Source organism: Lithobates pipiens, unplaced genomic scaffold (assembly GCF_037356315.1).
Source record: "Lithobates pipiens isolate NorthernLeopardFrog02 unplaced genomic scaffold, aLitPip1_a1.2 Scaffold_19, whole genome shotgun sequence".
NCBI classification, from domain to species: domain Eukaryota; kingdom Metazoa; phylum Chordata; class Amphibia; order Anura; family Ranidae; genus Lithobates; species Lithobates pipiens.
In genome coordinates this window covers 582,128,289-582,146,649 of record NW_027507764.1, presented here as the reverse complement: position 1 = coordinate 582,146,649, position 18,361 = coordinate 582,128,289, and the positions used below count along the sequence as shown (strand labels likewise).

The window sequence follows — 18,361 nt, the reverse complement described above, 5'->3', positions numbered from 1 at the left end:
AAAGACTTTATCACCTATCTTCCTTTGGACATTTTTTTGGATTGACCTTTGTCATTTTATGAGTTGTCACTTAAATAGAGTGGCAATTTATGTATTATACATTTTTTACACAAACTGTTCTGTTGTGTGATTGCCAGACGCTTTTTGGTTACTTATATTTATTTGTTTTCACCTATGCAATACCAATATCCCGCATACCGCTATTAATTGTTAATGACAGCACTTCATATGTGTTTTTTATGTAACTATTTGTATGTGAGTGGGGCCCAACAAAATTCATTGATATTGTTTTTAATTAAACTTTTTAGACAGATTATAACAAAACATGCTAAAGTTTTAATTGTGTTTTATAGTATTATACTTCTGTATCGAGGTCCACCACAAAGAACCTCTAAGATGCTCTTTTCATAACAAGTTACTTAGTGGGTAATCCACGGGGCACAGCACACAGCTGACCATCAGACACAATGTCCCGTTTGTTAGCATTCAGCCATTTGGCATCTCGGCGCTCAGATCCTGGGGGAAGCTCGAAGGTGAATTTCTGGAGCAGAGCTGAGAGGAGAAGGAAGAGCTCCATTCGGGCCAAATTCTCTCCGGCACAAACACGCTTTCCTGTAAAAGAGTTCAGGAAAATGAGGCAGAACTATAAATCTTAGTGCATCGTGTCATATTTTATCAAAAACATCAAATGATTAGCCCAAATCAGTAACACTTATTCATAGCTAATGTTATTCTGTTATTTGTCAGTAATATTTTGCACAAGATTGAAGATCAGTGCAGGACGAGAACTGAGGAGTGAATTCCTGGATCTATATATGGAATCTGGATCCACCAATCTTGGACAAAGCTCCCTTTTGAGTTGATCCTTTGGTTTCCTGCACAGCAGTGTTCCCCACTTAAAGCGGTGTTCCGCTTAAAAAAAAAAAAAATTAAAAGTCAGCAGCTACAAATACTGCAGCTGCTGACTTTCAATAATCTCACATTTACCTATCCCTAGGATCAGCGATGTGGGGGATGGAAGCTCCACTCCCCCTCCGATCGGCGGAACCGGCATTTTAACTGTGGGCACCCGGCTGTGTTTGCACTGCGCCGTGACTGGCCGCGTAATCATCTGGGTCCTGTCCCAGATGATTGACAAGAGGGAGTGGAGAGAGGCGATCTCCCTTCCTGCACCGAGAGAAGTGACGTTAGGAGCCCAGGTGCCGAAGGAGGCAGACTACGAGGGACCCCCTAGCAACAGGCATTTAGAGGTGAGTAAAAAAAAAGATTTTCTCCAATTTTTTTTTTAAGCCTATCAATTTTAGTGCTTATTTTTCAGCTTTGGCTCAAGTGTTTATTTAAAGAACTCTCCTTGTCTGTTGAGGACACTGTAACACAGGGGTGCCCAACCCTTTGAAGAGCGAGGGCCACTTAAGCAACTTGGTAACCGGTCGCAGGCCACAATGAGTGGAGCAGGTGGATGGCATGTCCGTGTCCACTCTGCATTTGCAGTGCGTACACGGACGCAGCCCACGATACTTTTTAGTGGATCATATTGGAGGTAGACCACAAGTCGGTTTATGTCTGCCACTACTTAGAGGTGAATGGTCCAATTGGGCGGACTGTCGGACTGACCGTGTGAAAGCGGTCCAAGGCTGCTTTCACACTGATGACCACGTGTGCAACGCAGTGTACCTTTGGCTTTCCTGCAGTTTGCAATAGACTTCTATTATATTCTGCAGTTTTTGTGCACTTTCAGAAAGGTCACCAAACTTGCAGGTAATAATAGAAGTCTATGGCTCAGTGCAGGTAACCTGCAGGTAAACTGCTCTGCGCTTGAGGATCAGTTTGAAAGCAGCCCATTAACCATTGGAGAAAAGATATGCCCATATATACACTGTGATTTTAGTAATAAACTGACCTTTAATAACAGTATTCTTTCTATTCTATCCCAAAGCAGGAGGTCAGGGGCCACGGCCCCCGGGCCACTGGTTGGGCACCCCTGCTGTAACAGGTCTGTTTAAAGCCCATTTCCTCACTAGTCCTTCTCTGCTGCTACTTCCTCTGTTAGCTTCCACCACAAAATACCCAGTGCTTCCAAGTAGTGCTTCTAAGTATGAGGGAACACATGATGCAGTACTTGGGACTAGTGACCAATCACTGGGCCCAAACACTGTTACATGGTTAAGGGGTGACATCAGCATCCCAAGTAAGCTCCAACACCAGTTATTTTGTAGAATCCATGACAGTGGAAGGATTGGCAAGGGAGCACTGTAAAGGTGGTATAAGGTGGTAGAGGGTGTCTCTTCCTTGAGTGGGCAAGGTAACAGGGTCTGTTTAAGAACTCTACAAGAAGTTAGATGTGCAGACACTTGTGTGATAGAGTATTTCTTTGAAAAAGTGCCTTGAAATGCCTTGAAAAAGTATTCACACCCCTTGAAGTTTTACACATTTTTTCATGTTGCCACCAAAAACGTAAATGTATTATTGGAGTTTTATATGATAAACCAACACAAAATGGCACATAATTGTGAAGTGGAAGGAAATTGATAAATGGTTTTCAACATTTTTTACCAATAAATATGTGAAAAGTCTGGCGTGCATTTGTATTTAGCCCCCCCTTAATCGATACTTTGTAGAACCACCTTTCGCTGCAATTACAGCTATAAGTCTTTTTGGTGTTGTCTCTACCAGCTTTGCACATCTATAGAGTGACGTTTTTGCCCATTCTTCTTTGCAAAATAGCTCAAGCCCTGTCAGATTTGATGGAGAGCATCTGTGAACAGTAATTTACAAGTTTTGCCACAGATTCTCAATTGGGTTTAGGTCTGGACTAGGCCATTCTAACACATGAATATGCTTTTATCTAAACCAGTGGTCATCGACCCTGTCCTTAAGGCCCACTAACAGGCCAGGTTTGCAAGATAACTGAAATACATTGCAGGTGATATAATTTGCTGCTCAGTGATTTCAGTATGCTGGTCTGCATCTCCCCAAGGTAATACATAAAACTTGGCCTGTTAGTGGGCCCTGAGGACAGGGTTGATGACCACTGATCTAAACCATTCCATTGTAGCTCTGGCTGTATGTTTAGGGTTGTTGTCCTGCTGGTAGGTGAACCTCCACCCCAGTCTCAAGTCTTTTGCAGACTCTAACAGGTTTTCTTCTAATGCCGTGTAGACATGACCGGACTTTTTGACGGACTAGGTCTGACAGTCTTCCCAAAGGACTTTCAGCAGAGTTCCCGCAGACTTTCTGAATGAACGGACTTGGCCACACACAATCACACCAAAGTCAGACGGATTTGAATGTGATGACGTACGACCGGACTAGGATAAGGAAGTTCATAGCCAGTAGCCAATAGCTGCCCTCGCGTCGGTTTTTGTCCGTCGGATTAGCATACACATAAACGTATATCTCGGTCCGGCGGAGTTCCGGCGGGAAAATTTAAAGCATGTTCTATTTCTAAAATCCGCCGGATTTTTGGCAAGCAAAGGTCTGATGGAGGCCACACACGATTGAAATTGTCAGACGGACTCGTTCTGTCGGACCTTTGCTGTCAAAAAGTCCAGTCGTGTTTACACGGCATAAGATTGCCCTGTATTTGGCTCCATCCATCTTCCTATCAACTCTGACCAGCTTCCCTGTCCCTGCTGATGAAAAACATTCCCACCACCTGATGCTGCCACCACCATGTTTCACGGTGGAGCTTGTGTGTTCAGGCTGATGTGCAGTGTTAGTTTTCTGCCACACATAGCGTTTTGATTTTACGTCAAATAGTTACGTCTCGGTTTCATCTGACTAGAGCACCTTCTTCCACATGTTTGCTGTGTCCCCCACATGACTTCTCACAAACCACAAATGGGACTTCTAACGCATTTCTTTCAACAATGGCTAGATCTGTGGAGAGCGCAACTTATAGTTGTCCTGCGGACAGATTCTCCCACCTGAGCTGTGGATTTCTGCAGCTCCTCCAGAGTTAACATCTTGGTTGCTTTGCTGATTAATGCTCTCCTTTCCTGGCCTGTCATTTTAGGTGGACGGCCATGTCTTGGTAGGTTTGTAGTTGTGCCATAGTCTTTCCATTTTCGGATAATGGATTGAACAGAGCTCAATGCTGTTCAATGCTTGGGATATTTTTTTTATACCCTTACCCTGCTTTATACTTCTCCACAACTTTATCCCTGGCCTGTCTGGTGTGTTCCTTGGCCTTCATGAGGCTGTTTATTCACTAAGGTTCCCTAACAAACCTCTGAGGGCTTCACAGAACAGCTTTATTTATATTAAGATTAAATTACACACAGGTGAACTCTACTAAATAGGTGAATTCTGAAGGCAAATGGTTCCACTAGACTTTAGTTATGGGTATCGGAGTAAAGGGGGCTGAATACAAATGCCCCCCCACACTTTTCACATATTTGTAGAAAATGTTGAAAACCATTTATCATTTTCCTTCCACTTCGCAATTATGTGCCACTTTGTGTTGGTCTATCATATAAAATCCCAATAAAATACATTTACTTTTTTGGATGTAACATGAAACAATTTGGAAAATTCCAAGGGGTATGAATTCTTTTTCAAGGCGCTGTATTACAGAGAAGAAATTGTTTGATTCACCCCAGTCTGACACTGAGAGAATAATGTTATGGATTTCTCACCTGCTGAGAATGGCATGAAGGCCACCCGATTGCGGAACTGACCCTGCTCATCCAGGAAGTGCCCGGGGTTGAATCGTTCTGGAGTCTCCCATTGAGAAGGGTCATTAAGCACTGATGTCAGAAATGGGATGATGATGGTGCCCTGGTAAAGGAGAGATAGAGAGACATGTACATCAGTACAAACACATCATACATGCTCAGTGCCAATTAAATCACGTGAATGTCTGTAACATGCTAAATACACAAAATTTTACTTATTTATCTGGCAGTAAATGTTGGATTAACAAGGAAGAGTATAATAATGTGGAGTAAATACGAAGTATACAGGTGTCCAAACAGGACAAGAGACTTGTTCCTTACTGGCTTTTGTACACTGTGGTACCTGGGTCAGCTACCCATCGATCGCTATATATAAAAATCAAACAAATGGTGTTGCGCTACCTGAACTACATATAATTAAAGTGCTTATGCTTATAGTGACAGTATTATTAAGTGATAAAAGATAATGGTAGATATTGGTGCACTACCTAAAAACGTATGGCTAAACTATACTACATTAAAAAAAAAAAGTGCTTTGTGCTTATATAAAAAACAATAGTGTTAAATGAGTGACCCACTCCCGGGAGCAGTGTCTCCTTATTGAGTAATAAATTATTCCTTTAAATAAATATGTGATAATAAAAAATATAAAAAATATATAAAATTATGCACAATTATAATATGGAGAAATCCAAGGGTTGTGAAGTTATTCCAACAAATTAATCCTTGAATAATCAAGTGAAAGGGATATCCTGTCTGTTACAACTCATATGTCAAGAATATCATGTGCTTTACATAAACATGAATATCTCCAAGCAGAGTACATAGAATAATTTCCCTTATATTAAAACGTGCAACACACAATGCATGCTTGAACAAGAAAGTTATGTAAATAAAGTCTTTAGTGAAATAAAATGGGATTTTTATATACAGCTTACCTGTAAAATCCTTTTCTTGAGAGTACATCACGGGACACAGGAGCTCCATTACATAGTGGGTTATATAGGCACCTCTGGTGATTGGACACTGGTTGACCCTAATTAAAGAGAATTCCTCCCCTATATAACCCCTCCCATCTGGGAGGCACCTCAGTTTTGTAGTAAAGCAATAAGAAACCACATAAAACACGAGACGGGCGGGAGCCCTGTGTCCCGTGATGTACTCTCAAGAAAAGGATTTTACAGGTAAGCTGTATATAAAAATCCCATTTTCTTGATCATACATCACGGGACACAGGAGCTCCATTACATAGTGGGATGTCCCATAGCAATGCTCAGGTTGAGGGGAGGGAGACACAGATCATAAATATAGACCGCCAGGGACCTGAGGACCTAAACTGCAGCCTGCAGTACACTGCGCCCGAAGGCGATATCCTCTTGCCCTCTGACATCCACCTGATAGAATCTGGTGAATGTGTGGACTGATGACCAAGTCGCAGCCTTACAGATCTGAGCCAGGGAGGCCTGGTGATGCACTGCCCAAGAAGCACTGACAGCCCTAGTAGAGTGCGCTTTCACCTGAAAAGGAGGAATCTTCCCCTTTAAGCTATAGGCCTGAGAAATAACCTGTCTGATCCACCTTGAGAGAGTGGACTTTGACGCTGCCTGACCCCTTCTAGGGCCTTCTGGCAGAATAAATGAACAGTCAGTTTTTCTTATCTGAGCAGTTGCTTGAAGATAAAGACTGATTGCTCTAACCACATCTAAAGTGTGAAAAGACTCTTCCTCTATGGACTGAGGATTCGGAAAAAAGGATGGTAGGATTATATCCTGATTCAGATGGAAACCCGAAACCACCTTAAGTAGAAAGGACCCGTTGGGACGCATAACCACCCGGTCCTTATGGATAATTAAATAGGGCTCTTTACAGGAAAGAGCTGCCAATTCTGATACTCTTCTAGCCGTGGATATGGCTACTAAGAAGACCAGCTTTTTAGTCAAGAGAGCTAAAGAAGCCAGATGCAAAGGTTCAAATGGTTGGCCCTCTAAGGCCGAGAGAACCAAATTCAGATCCCATGGGCATACCGGAGGTTTAACTGGCGGTTTTATCCGCATAGCCCCCTGGATAAAAGCCCGTACTAGGGAGTGTGATGCAAGAGGTTTTTGAAAAAATACCGACAGGGCCGAAATCTGCACCTTGATGGTGCTTATGGCCAAATTCATTTCTAGGCCTGACTGGAGAAAGGCCAAGATTCTGTTAATGACATACTTTCTAGGATGCCATCTCCTGAGTTCACACCAGGAAACATATGTCCTCCAGATCTTGTAATAGATACACCTGGAGGCCGGCTTTCTGGCATTGACCAGAGTAGAAAGGACTGGCCCCGAAAGGCCACGGTCTCTCAGAATGTGGGTCTCAGCAGCCAGACCGTCAAATTCAGACTGCGTAAAGCAGGATGGTAGATTGGACCCTGTGAGAGCAGATCTGGCCGGAGAGGGAGGGTCCATGGCCTGCCCACTGCCAACTTCATGATTTCTGCAAACCATGGTCGCCTGGGCCAAGCTGAGGCCACCAAAAGGACCGACTTCGACTCCCTCTTGACCCTTCCCAGGAACCGCGATAGCAGCGGGCTCGGGGGGAAGGCATAGATCAGATTGTACTGATCCCAGGAAACCGTCAGAGCATCTGACCCCTGGGCAAGCGCATCTCTTGTCCTTGACACAAACCTGTCCAGTTTCCTGTTGAATCTGGACGCAAACAGATCCACGTCTGGAGTGCCCCACTTGTGACATATGTTCTGAAACACGTCGGGGTGCAGAGCCCATTCTCCTGGGCATAACTGCTGGCGGCTGAGAAAATCCGCCTGCCAATTCTCCACTCCTGGGATGAAGACTGCAGAAAAAACACGGAACATGCTCTTCTGCCCAGACAAGTATGCGATTCACCTCCTTTTGGGCCACCAGACTTCTGGTACCGCCCTGGTGATTGATGTAAGCCACTGCGGTGGCATTGTCGGACTGAATCCGAACTGGGAAACCTCGCAGTCTGTAGGACCACTCTATGAGTGCCATGTAAACTGCCCGAATCTCCAAGATATTTATGGGCAGCAGACTTTCGGTCGCAGACCATTTCCCCTGCGAGCACGTTCCCTCTAATACGGCTCCCCAGCCTGTCAGGCTGGCATCCGTTGTGACAATCTTCCATGAGAGGGGAAGAAAAGTTTTGCCTTTCAGCAAATTCCTGGTTTGTAACCACCAGACAAGACTTTTGCGTGTCCCGGGGGATAAACGCATAGGAAGATCCAGGGATTGGGGCTTCCTGTTCCAAACCGCAAGGATGCATCTTTGCAGAGGCCTTGAGTGGAACTGGGCGAATGGGACGGCCTCGAATGAGGCGACCATCTTTCCCAATAGTCTCATACATAACCGAATGGAGGAAGATCTTCTGCCCAGAATCAGGCGCACCAGATCTCCAATGGCCAACGCCTTTGGCCTTGGAAGAAACACCCTGCCCTGAGCGGTGTCGATAATCAGACCCAGGTAATCCAACCTGGTGGTTGGTTGCAAGGATGACTTTTCTAGGTTTATAATCCAACCTAGGCGCTCTAGATGTTCTAGCGTCTTGGTGACGCTGCGACTTAGGCACGCTGCAGTTCTCTCTACGAGAAGCAAGTCGTCTAGGTAAGCCCTGACGGCTATGCCCTGAACTCTTAAGATTGCTAAGAGAGGGTCCAGAATCTTCGTGAAGACTCGAGGGGCCGTAGCCAGCCCGAACGGCAAGGCCACAAATTGAAAATGGCGCCGCTCTACCGCGAACCTTAGAAACTACTGGTGTGCGGGAAATATTGGCCCATGGAGATATGCGTCTTTGATATCTATTGATGCCATGAATTCTCCCCCTTGCAGGGAGGAGACCACAGTGCGCATTGACTGCATCCGGAAGGTCTGGATCTGTAAAAACCGGTTTAGGTCTCTCAGATCCAGGATAGGTCTGACACTTCCGTTTGGCTTTGGAACGGTGAAGAGATTTGAATAAAAACCTGAACCCTGCTCTTTCGGGCTCACTTCTACTATCACACCCTGGGATAGTAACTGATCTAAGGCCAGGAATAGCGGTTTCTGCTTTACTGGATCCTTGGGGATCCTTGACCCTAGGAAACGATAAGGTGGAATCTCCTGAAACTCCAGCCTGTAGCCTAGAGATACCGAAGAGATCACCCACTTGTCCTGAATCTCTTCCCGCCAGGCGCCTGCAAACTGCAAGAGCCTTCCCCCCACTCTGCCGAGCGGGGGCGCCCCTTCACAAGGAGGTCTTGGGGGTCTGCTTGGCAGGCTTTCGCCCCCAAGTCTTTTTCTGTCCCTGGGCTCGGCCCTGAGGCTTTCTAGCAGAGGAGGGCTGGGAAGGCCGTCGCCACTGTTTAGAGCTTGATGCTTCGGGAGAGAGAGCACTCCTGAATGAAGGACGTTTGCTCTTTTTGACTGGAAGGAGAGTAGACTTACCTCCTGAAATATTTTGGACGAATCTATCTAGTTCTTCCCCAAACAAACGCGAACCCAGTCAAATGCTTTCTGCATGACATCTCAGCAGCCCAATTCTTTAGCCATAGGGTCCTTCGCATGTGAACCAACATGAGGGACAAACGCGATGCTTGTTGGACAGAATCCAAAATCGCATCAATTATGAAACACAAGATGTGAGGCAATTCTGCATAATTCTCTACTTCCTCACTGGGAAGGAGTCCAAACATCTGTTTAACCCGTTCCTTGAGGAACTGACACAACCCCACGGCTGCGACTGTAGGTTGCACCACAGCGCCAGCCATGGAAAAGGAGGCTTTTAATAAGGATTCCAGCCTTTTGTCAGCTAGATCCTTAAATACCTGCGCATTATCCAAAGGACAAGTTAGGTTTTTATTCACACAAGAAACAGCCGCATCGACAGATGGGACCCCCCATTCCTTGGTGAAACTTTCCTCCACAGGATAATGCATATAAAACCTTTTGGGAGGAGTAAACAGTTTATCGGGATGTCCCCAATCCTCATACATCAATTTATCCATTAAAGGATGAATTGGGAAGGAACAAGCAGTCTGTGGGGCTTTCCTGACTCCCAGGGAAGAGACAGAGGATGTAGCGACTTCAGCAGCAGGCATTCTGAATGTGGTACGCACCAATTCAGTATAATACTGCACCTGCTTTCTGAGTGCCTGGGAGGAGGGGACTATCTCCTCTACCTCTGACTCATCCGACTGCTCATGATCCCTATCCAAAGATAGGGATCCCTCCTCATTTTCAGAACAACTATCTGAGAGAGGGATTTCAGCAGAGGGAGGGGATCTACCCCTTTCCCTGCTATCTTTTAGGGAAGCAGAAATAAAATTCATGATCCTCCCTTCAAAACCCTCCAATGTAGCCCTAAGGGAGTCCTCAGTGATATAAACCGGGGCTGCGACATTAGGAGAGGCTGCAAAACCTGACAGGTGCACTGACTCGTTATGAGAGGCTGGCTCCAGTCTTGCAGAGGGGGATGGTAATTTACAGGCACTTTTGGAACCCCTGGACCTAGGCGGTGACTTGCTAGTGCTCTAATTACCTCCCCCTGAGACCCTCTTACGAGGAGACATAGTACTAAGCTACAAAGCAGAGGTACTAGTACAAATGCGATCACTGTTGCGCTTAAAGTCTCACAATAAATCAATATATGCTTAAACTGCACAACCTGATGCTGAGTAGGTGTCTTAAAGTTTGCCTGGATCCAATCCCCATGGATGCTTACAGCCCACAGCTCCTGTGTCTCTAGTTACAGTCCCCTGACGCTCTGGGCTTTTTGTAACTGCCGCCTGGCGCCTGCGAAGTACAGCGCCCTGCACACTAACGTGCACGGCTCGCAACCACCCCCCCTCCTCCATTAGGCCGGGAGCGCGCCCGCGCGCGTGCACGAGGACCGCGGAATCCGGGGGGGGGGGAAGGAGAACCCAAAGGGAGCAACGTGGGACCCCTGACCTGCGTGGGACCCCTTTTTACCTTTAACTGTGGCAGGAACTGTAAGGAGACGTGAGTAGCTGGAGAACCAGGCTTTCACTGAGCGTGTTTGTATTGAAAGGCATGTAAGTATGCATCAGGCTGCTCTTACTCCCTCTAGTGGTGGAAACCAGGTAAGACATACAACTACTCACAATGAAGAAATCCATTCATATATTTAAATATATAGGATGACTTCCCTTACCTGTCCCCGCCGCAGGAATTGCTGATATCAGACCAATTCCAGCCTTCACCCATCACGGCGGGTATTGTTAGCCAACCTTCAGGTATATCTGGGGCTCTTACGAAAAGATCCTCCCACCTGGGCCATGTAGAAAGCTCTGCCAGAAACTTACGGGCGCCCTGAGTAAACAGTACCCCAAGTCTGGTTTTCCCAGAGCCCAGTCTTCCAATGGAGAGGACTTACAGGCAAAACCTCGTTTCTTCGGCAGACGAGGCCCGGGTACCATACCATCTTGGGAGTCAAATATCGGCCCGAGGTATGGATCCGGTTTGTTGTAGCCCTTCGGCCCTCGCAGGGACCTGCATAGAGCTAAGTTTTACGTGACCATCGACCAGACACTGGCGAAAAAACTGAGGTGCCTCCCAGATGGGAGGGGTTATATAGGGGAGGAATTCTCTTTAATTAGGGTCAACCAGTGTCCAATCACCAGAGGTGCCTATATAACCCACTATGTAATGGAGCTCCTGTGTCCCGTGATGTATGATCAAGAAAATATAATACAGTGACCAGTGATTATTTGTTCAGTGATCTCCTTAATAGGGAAGATGAAATAAAGAAGTCTATATGTGAACTGAAATAAAGTGACCAGTGGCTTATTCAGTGCTTCTCAATAACAGGTGCCAGCAACTGTGTTTTGTGATTCCTGTATCTCCAATGTCCACGGCACACCAGGTAAAGTGGCCCCTTACCTTACTGCTGTAAGGTAAACAGCAAATCAAACAAACAACAGGGTCCAGGGATTGTGCCCTAATTCCTGGTAGATAGGTATTGGTCCCCTCGGCTGGGTTTATTTCTCAGATAGTTTCCATATGGATCTTAGGTTTCAATAGCATCCATAGAGGTCTCATAGGAAAGAGAGAGGTATACTCCGATGGTGAAGTACGTTCGTAAATTTTATTATAGAAATATATTGAAAAGGTACTCACAAACATGTAGTAAAACACAGCTTTAAAAACGAACGAGCGTTCCGCTCGTGTTGTGAACGTCACTTCCGGTATCCTAATTCCTCCAGTTCCGACGCGTATCGTCACTAGTCACGTGACTTCATCAGGGAATCTTTCCCTGATGAAGTCACGTGACTAGTGACGATACGCGTCGGAACTGGAGGAACTAGGATACCGGAAGTGACGTTCACAACACGAGCGGAACGCTCGTTTGTTTTTAAAGCTGTGTTTTACTACATGTTTGTGAGTACCTTTTCAATATATTTCTATAATAAAATTTACGAACGTACTTCACCATCGGAGTATACCTCTCTCTTTCCTATGAGACCTCTATGGATGCTATTGAAACCTAAGATCCATATGGAAACTATCTGAGAAATAAACCCAGCCGAGGGGACCAATACCTATCTACCAGGAATTAGGGCACAATCCCTGGACCCTGTTGTTTGTTTGATTTGCTGTTTACCTTACAGCAGTAAGGTAAGGGGCCACTTTACCTGGTGTGCCGTGGACACTGGAGATACAGGAATCACAAAACACAGTTGCTGGCACCTGTTATTGAGAAGCACTGAATAAGCCACTGGTCACTTTATTTCAGTTCATATATAGACTTCTTTATTTTATCTTCCCTATTAAGGAGATCACTGAACAAATAATCACTGGTCACTGTATTATATTTTATTTCACTAAAGACTTTATTTACATAACTTTCTTGTTCAAGCATGCATTGTGTGTTGCACGTTTTAATATAAGGGAAATTATTCTATGTACTCTGCTTGGAGATATTCATGTTTATGTAAAGCACATGATATTCTTGACATATGAGTTGTAACAGACAGGATATCCCTTTCACTTGATTATTCAAGGATTAATTTGTTGGAATAACTTCACAACCCTTGGATTTCTCCATATTATAATTGTGCATAATTTTATATATTTTTTATATTTTTTATTATCACATATTTATATAAAGGAATAATTTATTAGTCAATAAGAAGGAGACACTGCTCCCGGGAGTGGGTCACTCATTTAACACTATTGTTTTTTATATAAGCACAAAGCACTTTTTTTTTTTAATGTAGTATAGTTTAGCCATATGTTTTTAGGTAGTGCACCAATATCTACCATTATCTTTTATCACTTAATAATACTGTCACTATAAGCATAAGCACTTTAATTATATGTAGTTCAGGTAGCGCAACACCATTTGTTTGATTTTTATATATATTATCTGGGGGTTAGGGTTTATACCCCTGCCGGTGGTTTGCTGCAACCTACCCTTATAAATAGTTTAGGCCCTTGACGACAGCGCGGGGATACTCTAACCTACTATATTACCCATCGATCGCGATCAATCTGTCAACGCAACCGTCTGACAGGTAGACAGTGACCGTGATCACTTCCATGATGGCAACCACGACTGCGTCGCCACTCCTGACTGCCCCTGCCATATCTCAGATCACAGCAGCATTCTATATCAAAATCAAGGCAAGTGCTAGGTAAGGGGCGGGCCAGACGGGAACAGGAGACCCCCCACCAATCAGTGAGCAGAGTCCCTGCCCAGCCAGCCCAGCAGATCCCAGGGCTGTGTCTGTGTTACTGTGTTATGTACCTGTACATAATTCCTTTCTTAAGCTCTGGGGTGTATGCGCACACTGCCGAAGCCCCGCTCCCAGACACAGCGGGAGCTAATCAGTGGTTCCGGCGGACCCAATGGCTGCCTTAAACCCGGCGATCGTTCAGAGAGATGCAGAACGGCGGTCTGTTTATATAAACAAGGCAGATCGCCATTCTGCTAGCAGGAAAGACAGAGATCTTGTGTTTCTGCTAAGCAGGAACACGGATCTCTGTCTTTCTTCAGCTAAGCCTTCCCCCACACAGTAAGAAAGCACTCCCAGGGAACACAGTTAACCCTTTGATCGCCCCTGATGTTAACCTCTTCCCTGCCAGTGTCATTTAATACATTTTTTGATCATTGGTCACTGTATTGGTGTCAATGGTCCCCAAAAAGTGTCACTTATTGTCAGATTTGTCTGTCATAATGTCGCAGTCCTGCTAAAAATAATCACTGATCACCGCCATCACTAGTAAAAACAATAGAAAAAAAAAAAAGTCCATAAATCTAATGTTTGTAGACGCTATACCTTTTGTGCAAACCATCAATGTACGCTTATTGTTTTTTTTTGTTTTTTTACCAAAAACTTGTAGCAGAATACATATTGGCCTAAATTGATGAAGAAATTTGATTTTTTACATTTTTTTTATTGGATGCGTTTTATAGCAGAAAGTAATAAAAATATTTTTGTTTATAGTGCAAAAAAGAAAAATCGCAGAGGTGATTAAATACCACCAAAAGAAAGCTCTATTTGTGTGAAAAAAAGGAGATAAATGTTATTTGGGTACAGCGTTGCACGACCGCGCAATTGTCAGTTGGACTAGGTTCACAATGGGGCAACTTGTCAGGCGACTATAGCAAAAAAAAAGACACAACGGGAGATGGAAGAATGCTGCTCACCCTGAAAATAAAACACAAGGGAGAAAGATTCCTCCAGGTGTGGTTTTTAGGCAGCAAGGGGAAAAAATTAGTCAATATTGTATTAAAAAAGAGTTGTTTATTAGTAGTACCAAAGGGCCTAACATGATGGTTAAAAAATGAGCTCCAGTAGGAAAATTAGAACGAAACCAAATATACAGACAGGAGTTTCATAGTAGCATTAATAATAAAATGTCGACATTATGAAAGTTTGTGCTGACGCGTTTCAACCCATATACCAAGGGTCTTCTTCAGAGGATCAGTCTGCTAAGAAAAATATATATATTGTAGGTATACATGTCAAAATTATATACACACAATTGAAGAACAATAGATACAATACAGTGCAGACATGTAATATAGTTACCCAATAGTGTATGTTCAACAAGGAAAAGACTTACTACATGGAGGTCCTTTAAAAACTTTTTTCCTCTCCCCAGGTGGTCCCAGAGCACCACACAGTCCCAGAAACTGAGCTGGGGCGATAATCCAGTGAAATGGCTTACGAGAAGTCACAACACTGAAAATGACCCCCCAACAAACAGACGGTGGACGGTGGACTTAGCCGCTTGACAAGTCGTGCTCCATTCTGTACAATGGAACCGTTCTAATAGGAGCGGCACAAGTCACTATTATACAGAAGTCATTGCTGAAGTCGGATGCAGGTCGCCTGAGGCAGTCGCGCTGCAAGTCATGCTGCCTCAGTATGAACCCACCCTTAAAGCAACGCAGTGCCGTATCGCAAAAACATGGCCTGGTCAGGAAGGGGGTAAGACCTTCCGGAGCTGAAGTGGTTAAAGCCGTCACAGGAGAGGGAAAGAGGTGCTGCTAAAACAGGTAAGTTCAGGGTGTCAGTGCTACAGGAGGCAGCAGGCTGAGGACGGGTCCTTAGTGCTAGTCTGGCATTGTTCTAAAAGGCTGCTGCTTACAATACCAGAGATATCAACACTTAATTTGTATTATTGTGGCAGCTACCTGAGAAGGGGAATTGGTACATTGCTAAAGCTGTAGTTAAAAAAAAAAAAAAAAACATTCTGCTGTGTGTATTCTTGGCTCACATCTCTGCATGTTGGGAATGCACACAAAGTTGCGGGTGTTCCTGACCCACAAGGAATGCGCTGCTCTTTAGCAGACACGTGAGGGTGCCAATAATTCTTAATGGCACCCCCACACATTGTAAACTGGGTGTGTTTTCACACACATCACAACACATGGTGCCCAGCGTCCTGTGGTTCAGGGCGAATTTCCAGAAGGGTCGGAGATCCCAGATGAAGCTCAAGTTGATTGGGCGAAACATGTCGGATTGCACGACACCCTGTCAGTGATGCTCTGATGTCACATCCTATGCAGCTTGCTCATCTGCACATGCTCTATGGACTCCTCAAGCACCCGGACATCCATCTTTGATCAGGCACATTCAGCATTCAGGCACATTCACATTCTCCATGAGACTTGATCTGAACAAGTGGTGAATGATCTTTCTCTCTGTGAAGCTCCCCATGCTGTCTTCAATCCCGTACTGACCCCATGTGCCCTGCTCATACCCGCTACTAAGGGCTGCAGTGAAAGAGGAAAGTCATCACATCAAGGCTGGGTGAGCGGACTTCTAGCACTTTTTGACTTTACATCTGGCTTTTTGAATTGTGCAGTCATGATCAATTTAGATGATAAGCAGTCATAGCTCAGCTAGTGGATGTTTTGGTTTAGCTGAGCAACACTGACCCCCTATGTTTTAAACTGTCTGAATGGCTATCATTTAATGCCGACACCAGGGACATGCAGTGAGGTGAGTGGCTGGTCGAGCCACTGGTTGGTATCAGAGCCAGATACACACAGATTACATTGACCACGATCGTTAGAGCGAGAGCAATAATTCTAGCACTAGACCTCCTCTGTAACTCTAAACATGTAACCTGTAAAAAAAATTTAAGCGCCACCTATGGAGATTTATAAGTACTGAAGTTTGGCACCATTCCACAAGCATGCACAATTTTAAAGCGTGATATGTTAGGTATCTATTTATTCAGCTTAACATCTTTCACATTATACAAAAAAAAATTTGCATAGCATTCGTGGTTTTCCATTTTTTTTTATTCAAAACAGTAAACAGCAAACAGTTTTGCTCCCCCAAAAAAAGGCGTTTAAAAAATGTGCTGCGCAAATACCGTGTGACATAAAAAGTTGCAATGATCACCATTTTATTCCCTAGGGTGTTTGCTAAAACTATATATATAATGTTTGGGGGTTCTGAATAATTTTCTAGCAAAAAAAAAAAAATTATGATTTTCGCATGCAGGAGAGAAGTATCAGAACTGGCCTGGGTGGCAAGGGGTTAATTACCATAAGTAAGTAATATGCAAATAATTATTATATATTGTTTTTAAGGTAATTTACTATATTTTCAAAAACTGTACTCAAGCAGGTGGCTTAATGGACAGATTGATGAAGTTTGAAGTTATGACTTCCAACCAGTAATTTCACAGTAAATAGATAAATAATAAATTCTTATAACATGTAGCATAATAATATATGATTTACCGTATTTATCGGCATATAACAAGAAACCGGCATATAACACGCACCTAATTTTAAGAGGGAAGTTTCAGGAAAAAAACAAATTTTAAATAAAAGAACTTTGAAGCAAAATAAGGGTAGCTCAGAACTTTTTTTTTTATTAATATTTATACCACTTGTAAGGGAAATAACTTTACAGGAAAGTAAAAGTAACTGTTTTACTGAAGAAACTTGGATTTTACGGTATAGGTTTTAACAAAAGTTCAAAATCAGAAATCGCTGCTGTCTGGGAAACCAAGAAACTCTTCATCTTCACTGCAATCCTCAAAATCGAACCGAACACTGCTGCATTGACTGCTACTGTCTTCATAAACGAGGTCGTCTTCTTTACCATCCAAAGCATTGCTTATGCCACATTTCTTAAAAGATTTGATAACAATATCTTTTTTAACTGCGTCCCACAAAGTCTTTATCCATTGACACACTTTTGAAATGCCAGGTCTTTACATTCGCCCAGAATTTGTAACTTCATGTTGGGTTTCATCACACATGTATTCCATTCTTCACGCATGAAGATTTTGAAGGGCTTGTTAATGGAAACATCTAATGGCTGTAGTTGTGATGTAAGTCCTCCTGGAATTTCTGTTTTGCACATTTTAAATTCTTTCTTTGTTGGTTCTGTTAGCCCTTGTACACACGGTCGGAGAATCCGTTGGAATGTGTCCTATCGGACCGTTTTTGTCGGATAATCCGACTGTGTGTGGTATGCATCGGACTGTTTCCGTCGGAATATCTGTCGGACCAAATTTTCCAACTTGCTGGAAATATTTTCCGACGAACTGGTCCGATAGGACAAACTCCGATCATGTGTAGAGAATTCCGATCGGACAAAGTGCTACGCATGCTCAGATCAAATTCCTACACCAAAGCTATTGGCTACTAGCGTGAACGTAGTCCCGTCGTAACAAAATAACGTCATCACGTTCTGAACGATTGGATTTTCCGACAACTTCGTCCGACCGTGTGTATGCAACAGTTTCGGACAAGATCCGTCGGACAAAATCCGACGACAGAATCCGTCGGATTTGGTTGTCGGAATCTCCGACCGTGTGTACAAGGGCTAAGATGAGATCTAAATGAGTCCAGTACTAAGAAGGATGGCTTCTTTAACAAAGCACCCCCCGTGCTTCTCCCACACATTTCTAATCCAAAGCCTCATGCCTTCTTCGTCCATCCAACCTTTAGGATGAACATACACATTTATGCCACTTGGAATTTTCTCCTTTGGAAGAGTTTTCCTTTTAAAAATGACTAATGGTGGCAGCTTGTTTCCATCTGCGGTGCAGGCAAGGACCACGGTATAATGATTTTTTTCATGCACTGAAGTTTTGATCGTTGCGGTTGTGCCTTTTGCTTCCACAGTTTTATTTGAAGGAACATCAAAAGTGAGGGGTACTTCGTCCATGTTGCCGATTTGACCAATTTCAAAA

General features: G+C 44.0%; 1 protein-coding gene across 1 annotated transcript in view; it reads right to left on the bottom strand.

The window, feature by feature from the left end:
- Positions 1-275: 275 nt before the first annotated feature.
- The window catches only part of LOC143997703 (cytochrome P450 2C20-like), a 157,734-nt gene continuing 139,648 nt past the window's right edge, over positions 276-18,361 (bottom strand). The window contains exons 9-10 of the mRNA XM_077493483.1: positions 4,638-4,779; positions 276-612 (exon numbers count right to left, since the gene is read on the bottom strand). Coding sequence (XP_077349609.1) covers positions 416-612; positions 4,638-4,779 — 339 coding nt within the window. The 3' untranslated portion in view covers positions 276-415. The remainder of the gene's footprint in view (positions 613-4,637; positions 4,780-18,361) is intronic.